Source organism: Crassostrea angulata, chromosome 4 (assembly GCF_025612915.1).
Source record: "Crassostrea angulata isolate pt1a10 chromosome 4, ASM2561291v2, whole genome shotgun sequence".
In the NCBI taxonomy this organism is placed as follows: Eukaryota; Metazoa; Mollusca; class Bivalvia; order Ostreida; family Ostreidae; genus Magallana; species Magallana angulata.
This window is the reverse complement of record NC_069114.1, coordinates 18,993,279-19,001,307: the sequence shown is the minus strand read 5'-3', so window position 1 is coordinate 19,001,307 and position 8,029 is coordinate 18,993,279. Positions and strand designations below refer to the sequence as shown.

Genomic DNA, 8,029 nt, shown 5'->3' with positions numbered 1-8,029 from the left:
AAAATTTAATATAGATAGCAACATCAATTGTAAAATGTCTGAAAAATTTTATGACATGTAATGATTTGTGTGAAAATAGGGAAAAATTAGCTTAAAACTAGCGCAAATTATTGTCCGTTGTAATTTGTAACATTTTTAATAAATACGGAACTGTAGCTTCAATGTCGTCCATCCGCTTTTTTTTTCAGGCGTAAGCTACAGACCTGCAGCTAGTTCAACAGCTGGTATTATGAGTTTCATAATATTTGCTTGGTTGCATATTTTACGTTTGGTATATAGTGTCGCCATTATGTACATTTTTAAGTGACATAGTTTGCTTGGAACCCCTCGACAATTCATAATATGTTTTTATTTTAATTATTGGTTTTAATCACAATCTGCAATTTAGAAATCAGTGCAATTTATCGTTTCGACATATATAAACAATTAACGGCCAATAAAACATAATTACATAATACAATGGACACTAGATGCGATGCATGAATTAACTTTATCCATGCATGGTTGGTGGATTCTTCCAAGAAAATTGCTCGTAGTGTTTGAAACGATATGCACTTCTATAAAAATATAATGATATACAATTGTTATTTATGGCATTTTTATAGTTTTAAAATGTTGTATTGTCAAATTTATCATAATGTGTATTAAACTCTTTTCCCCTTTACTTTCAGGTAGCACACTAGCTCAAAGGCATTACTCAATATGCATGCTGAAAGAGACACCTGGACGTTGTTTGTAACAGTCGTAGGGCTCTCTCTCTTAGTTTTTTGCACCAATCTAACTTTGTTGACATATGACCAAAAAGAAGATATCAATATATGCCCAAAATACTCCAAGAATTTAGGTAATTTTCGCATTGTTTTGGAGGTTATTCATCTAATATCTAATTGAAAATGTCAGCTTTTGATAACAAAGCATACACTAATGAATTTTAATCTTTTTAATTGGTTTGAATTGATTTTTTAAAACAATATTTGTTTGTTTTACAGTGTATAACAATTTTAACAGATTCAGATTCCGAAATCTTCAAGTTAGTTAAATTGAGTTAACATTCAATGGCGATGGTTCATTACATTTATGAATAAAGCGATATTTTTTTAATGATAGTTAGTATATAAATAATACACTATTTATAGAATTAAAAACTGTTTACCAGATTAGCTTTGTAAGCTAGGACTTGGACATATTGTTATCATTTTTTATCTACGCAGTATATATTTAGAAGTGATCGATTCGTGATGTTCATCAATTCATCAAAAACCCCAAACTGAATCGATTTTTAAGTATTCTGTACTCAATACAGGTAAATTAGATATAGGTCTTGCGGTTACGGATAAAACAAAACGGTGAACTTATGATTCAGCTTATTTTAAGAAGAAAATAAACATGTAAATTTACCTAAGAAAACATTTCTGTTTTTTCCTTGTATATACATATTTAAAATTTTAAGAATGATTCTATTTAAATGAGAAATTATTCAGTTACACATTGATATGTAAAACACATTTGCAACGTTGAGTTGCATCCATTTTTCGCGTACGAGTATTAGTGTTCATATCATTTTGCGATTGTTATTCCTAAAACATGCTTTTTGGTATATGTACAATACAATAAAAATAGACAGTAAATTATTTAGAAGGAGGTGTACGACATGTTCAATGTACCAAAGTTCTAAGTGTTTACCCAGTATAATGTATTTGCTTTATGAAATAAGCGCATTTACATGTATTTGTCTATTCGCTGGGTTGACTGATTCCACTTAATTTCAAAAAGTTAAGAATGATGTACCGCCGTTGACCTCTGATTGACACCCGAGACATTGGCTTGTGCTTAATATCACCAAAATAGTTGCCCACTTAATGGTGTTATTAAATAAAAATAAAAAAAAAACAACTTACAGACCAAAAGACTAACATTTTAATTTTATTTACAGTGGGATCAATAACTCCAAACCTTACGGATACATCCTACAAAGACTTGGAGTCAAGATTTACATGGCTGCGAACAGGAGGCCACTATACACCCACAGGATGCAAACCGAGAGAACGGGTAGCCATTTTGATACCATTCCGTAATCGGGGTAACCATCTAAGGATTTTGCTGAACAATTTACATCCAATATTATATCGTCAGCAACTTGGGTATACCATATATGTTTTGAAACAGGTAAACAAAAATACATGTTTATTTCAATCAAATAAATTGTTTACATTTTAGACCTATGTGTGATTAATGAATAAAAAAAGATATTACGTATATGCCATACACATTTTATAATATTTTAGAAGGATTTGGATATGTACTTAATCTGGCTTTTCTTTACAAGGCTAACGAGAAACCATTCAATAGAGGAAAGCTGTTCAATATTGGATACAAAGAAGCAAAAAAGTTTAATCATACTTGCTTTGTCTTCCATGACGTTGATCTAATTCCTGAGAATGATAAAATACTTTATGGATGTGTAAGGAGTCCCATGCATTTGTCAAGAGCAGTTGATGCATTCAACTACAAGTAAATAAATGTCGTAAAGAAAAAAATTATGCATATCTTGGCAATTTAATTTAGTATGAAATTTCATAAAGTTAGTAATCATCGTTCCAAGTTAAAACCTTTTGCTGCAGCTTTATTTCCATTACCCATTTCCATTTATTACCTATCTGTTCTGTATCAAACGGAAAAGCATTTGTTTCATTTAAACCATAATAGATGCTGCTTGCATTTCCATTTAGATTTTAATAGATAAAAGCAAAAACTAAATATTTTGAACCTGGTTTCATTACCAAACATATACATGTACTTTTCTTTTTATAACCAACATGCCTAGACGATGCGTCTGAAGATTTATGATACAATCTATGTTTTGGATACTGTAACTGAAGTTTTTCTGTATAGTATATTAAACAATTTTAAATTTTAGAGCAGGCTACATTAAAGAACTATAAAACCTATCTCAATCGAAATTGCATGGATTATGTATATGCATGTATAGGTTTCATTTATACCAGTCAATCTTCAGATAAAGTTAATCATCCTTTTAATGGTCACGACTTTGGTCGCAAATTTGATTTTAATGTTTACAATGGTTTACAAAGCATTTTAAATAGTGAACCACAATATGAGTGTAATTCGTTGGAATATAGGCGAGTTATAAAGCTTACAATTCTTTGCGATAACAAAGCCTTTGTTTACATTTTGAATGTTGAAGTAAAAACTCCAATTCTAGACTTACACTGAATGTGTTAACGTTTAAAATTATTTATTATTACTAAAAATTAATTGGAAGATAGGCAAATATTTTTTACCTGTGTGTTGAAGAAATATAACAAAAACAGGACACTTGTTTATATGACAAAGAATTGTGAGCCCTGTATCTTGCTTATAACTCAGCGATTGACTCTCAAATTTCATTTGATCATTAGAAAAGCATTCGTATAGAATTATAAATAAGAAAAGCAGAAAAAATAGAATTTTGACCAAAATTGCGACTATATATGTCCCTTTAAATATATTTTCTGGATTATAGTTGACAAGTTGTATTATTTCTTTAAGTTTATTGTTTTGTTGCAGGTATTTTTAAGGAAACTAGGAGGCATACCTTGTACAAAATTGCAAGGATGGCTGGAGATGCAATATATCATGATCATTTTGATAGTGAAATGACGGATGAATAAATTAAAGTGATGCTTTTGAATCAAACCCACTTTTTTAATAAATAGAATGACATACTTAAACCAATTTTGTGTTATTCGTACTCGCAAATATCGGCGGTTAACGGTTCAGTTAATATTGATGATCAATCTTAATGCAATTTGCAGGGATGTTATTTTTGTAGATACAAAACCTCTATAGTAACCAATTATTTTTCTAACGAATGAACAGTTTGAAGCTGTAATTTTCAACAAGATTACTTATAGATAACCATGAGTCTATTATCAAATTTTCATGGATGAGTTGTTGGGAATACGTACATGTATAATGGAAGATGCAAAGAACTAGTAATTGACCAGGAAATATTAAGTAAAAAAGTTTCCTGAAAGGAAAAGAAGAAATTGCATACTACAAACCAAATCTTAATCAAACGATGATTTTGATTTATTTTTCGTGTAATAAACAAAAGATATAATTATATCGATGCAATTTAAAAAACAGCATCTATATCTTCATGAATGTGGAAGAGATGTGGATTAAGCAAATTTTTCACATCTAAATACATCATGTAAACTTTGTTTGCCCTTTGATTCAATTTTTGTTTTTATTTAGACTTCCTTACAAAAATATACTGGGAGGAGTCGCTGCTTGGAAAACAAAAGAGTTTGAACAGGTGAATGGCTGGTCCAACTTGTTTGTGAACTGGGGTGGAGAAGATGATGATTTGAGCTGCAGGTTTTGTTTTCTTTCATATTTCTTGTTTTATATATATATATATTGCAGAATAGTTTTAAAATATGTTACGCAGCACTGTTAAAGTGTACTATGCAAATATCAACGGTAATAATCCTTTATCTATCTATTTGAAGGTCCTTGTTGCTCTGCTTTGAATTTGTATTTCATTTTATGGAATTTTTATATGGTTCACGGTTTGTTATTGTCATTTTTTCATCTTAGATCTGCAGAAAATGATGCGTTTATTAAAACATAATATTTAAAAAGTCATTATATAATACTTTTAACTTTATATTGTATGAAACATCATAGTAAATGCCACTTGGCGGTCCCCTGAATTGACAGTTATTTGATATGGGTTGATAATTCTCCCGAATGGAGATCATTAAAAAATTTCTAAATTTCAAGGACATATCCTTTTTTAATCACAATTTTTAATGATAATTGATTTATATCTTTCTAGTAGATTCTGGAAAGTGCTGCTGCTTTGTATAGAGTTTGTGTATTATAAGAATAAAATGAAAAATGTGACCCAGTTGAAATTTATATGACATTCGCTTAATATTTAACGTATTTTTCCATTCATTCTATAGATTTCATCAAAGCAGAACACTTCAAAAAATTCAATATACTCTTAATGTATATTTAAAAATTATGATGATTTAATAAATTTTATGTCCTTGTGAAAAGTGATTGTGAAAAGGATTAAAGAAGCATATTTTCTTTAAAAACTGTAAATTGAATATAAATGTAAAAACTTATAGTCTCTTTAAAATCATGTACTAGTATTTAAGATCGAGATTTAGTAAAGGAAAGCTGCGAACATGTTCATGAAATTTATGATATAAATACTTTTATTAATGCTTGATAACAGTAGCCCTGTGGGATAAGAAGTATCGGGGCTTGATTGTTTGGAAAACGGTTTTAAAAATTCGATTAAAATCGTCGTTTTCAATGAAATATAAAACAAATCTCAGAGATTTGCCAAATTTTGACATATGAAATATTCCATACAATATCTCAAAAAATTGTATTAGGTTTTCTTTTAAATCTTGATGACGTCAAATTGAATATTGGTATCTAGATTACTTTCCCCCTTATTTATTACTGAATATAAAGAAAATGTTTAATTTTCAACATAATATCCTTCAAGGTGAAGGGGGAAAATAACTATGTTCACTTACAGTCTTAATTTAAATTTTTTTTAATTCAATCATATATCTGTAACCAAAATACAGAAGGTTATTCCTGCACCGAAGCTTAATTAGTACAACATACAATACGGAGCAATATTTTTGTGACACAATGTAGCAGGAGAAAAAAGATACATATTTACAAGTAAATTTCAACTTATAAAAGTTAGAGGCTGAGTATGTTATTGATACAGCAAAGAACCTAGAAAATACCCCAGATTGTTGCATCATAAATACATGTGTCATACATTTGTTAGATTTTTACATCATAGTTAGTTTGTGTAACAGCAGTGTATTTCTCAGTTAGATGCGTAGAAAAATAAGAATTAAATGTACACTCTAAATTTTTATTTGATCTTGACCTGGAAATAAAGGAGTGATATATTTGAAGATATAAGTTTGTTTCCGACATATGCATGCTTTTAAGACGTTACAACCATCATGTACAATTGATGATTTCAGTATTTAATTACCAACGGGTAATTGCATCGAATATTTGATAAAATCTATCAGATAACCCTTATAATACGTTTTGGAAGAACCCTCACGGTAGCTTAATTTTGATGTTCGAATTTAAAACTATGATATTATGCAGAACCGAAATCTTATTTTAATTGATTGGTTTTGTTTGGTTTGATTTTTTTTGGTATATCCTATCGACGTAAGGACTAAGTCATAAGACCATATAAAACCGTTGTGTAACATCATGCTTACATGTAGTGCTTAAAAGACTTCAAAATTAAATGCAAAGGTTGGCAAAAGCAAGTGGTTAGTCAAACAAGTCATATGTAATAAGGTTAGCTATTATAATCGTGCACAAAAAATAAAAAAAGTAATAAATGAATTTTGAACTTTTTTCCAGAACAATAGCAAACAAATTGTCAATCTTTCGTTTTCCGAACTCGGTGGCAAGGTACACAATGTTGAAGCACAGACGGACCCCTGTTAACACCGCGAGGTATTTTATCTTTTTTCAAACATTTCCACGTGCTTCTCAAAATTTATAAATTTTGCTTTAAAAAATCAATTCAAATTATATTTCTTTTTTGTAGACACAGGCAGTTAAAAGACAGCTATACTCGGTATAAGATTGATGGTTTGTCATCATTGGTATATCGAAGCCCAAAAATCCAACGTTATCAGTTATTCACCATGGTGTCAATAAATACGTGAAAATCTTGTTCTGAAAGGTTTTCAACTAATACATTTACATATAAGATAGGTAAAAACTGTACAGCTTGAAAATGTTCCTCTGCGCTTATTTCTAAACAAAATGCAAAGTCTGGATATTTAAGAAGAAATATTGAAGATTGACGTAAAATACCTTATATGATTTCTTACTGAAAGCCTTGTTCAGTGAAATACATTTGCAGACCCTTATTATTTGAGCGTATGTTTCATTGGAATATTTATATATAATTGTTTGATTATCTTATCTTAGTGTATAATATGAAGAAAAAGAAAGCAATATAATATTGAACATTTGTCATTTCTTTTCGCTTGTGAGATATTGTTGTGGCAAGTGCTTAACAAGGGGAATGTTACATGTACATGTAAAATCTACAATATTGAAAATTTAGATTTTGATGATAGAAATAAATACATTGAAATATTTATATCTGCGTTCTGTAACCTAAGAATTGAATTTATTTAACTCTGATGTTCATTCTGTTTAGATAGTTTAACATGTCAATATTTTGAGACGTAGACAAAGTATTTAAACAAAGAAGAAAGCTATTGATAACAAAGACCCGGATAGTCAATCGAAGTTAAAAAATACAATGTATTATCTTTGGACACGCAGTATTATGCTTCAGAATATATAATATCTACAACAGTCCATGGACTCTTGCAGTGGACCGTATACATGTATGTTATACATCAAAACATCCGCCATAGTTGTTACCTTGCTTGCTATGTAAAGATTGTACTGATCACGGTATACTAGACGATCATTGCTGCATAGTCAAACCAATTTCTAAAATGTGCAGAAAAAATGTTTTAATTGGCAGTAAAATTTACAAGATAACACTAAAAAGTAATTATATTCTTTCATGCGTCACATTGTTCTGATTTACAGAACGTCCGCTTAACAAACTCAAACCGTTCTTAGAATCCTTTAATGTAATCCATGGTCGGGCTGGAATTATAAATGAACGATGCTTCAGAACATGGAGTCCGGTAAAGATTATAGACAAACATCTCAACCTGTAAGGATACAACGTTACATAGCACTGAAACCAAGACGGGGTAATTGAATCAATGTAAGCGTTCTTGATACAAAGTAGGTATGGTATGACCGTTGGATATACGTGTGCAGACAAACTGAGTCAGTTTGCAGTCATTTATCTCATACGTGTGGTGTATATTACCCGTGTGATAAACCTTTGCTATATCAAACGGGTGATGCTTTATCAAATACTTCCGGTCCGAACTATTTTTGACACAACCCC

At 30.1% G+C, this 8,029-nt stretch overlaps 1 protein-coding gene across 1 annotated transcript; it reads left to right on the top strand.

Moving 5' to 3' along the window:
• Window positions 1-675: 675 nt before the first annotated feature.
• LOC128181496 (beta-1,4-N-acetylgalactosaminyltransferase bre-4-like) lies at window positions 676-7,061 on the top strand. The gene is made up of 6 exons (XM_052849917.1): window positions 676-844; window positions 1,934-2,166; window positions 2,327-2,511; window positions 4,261-4,383; window positions 6,439-6,534; window positions 6,629-7,061. Exons 1-6 carry the CDS (start codon window positions 703-705, stop codon window positions 6,747-6,749), a joined length of 900 nt encoding a protein of 299 aa, XP_052705877.1. The 5' UTR covers window positions 676-702; the 3' UTR covers window positions 6,750-7,061.
• The last annotated feature ends 968 nt before the right edge of the window (window positions 7,062-8,029 follow it).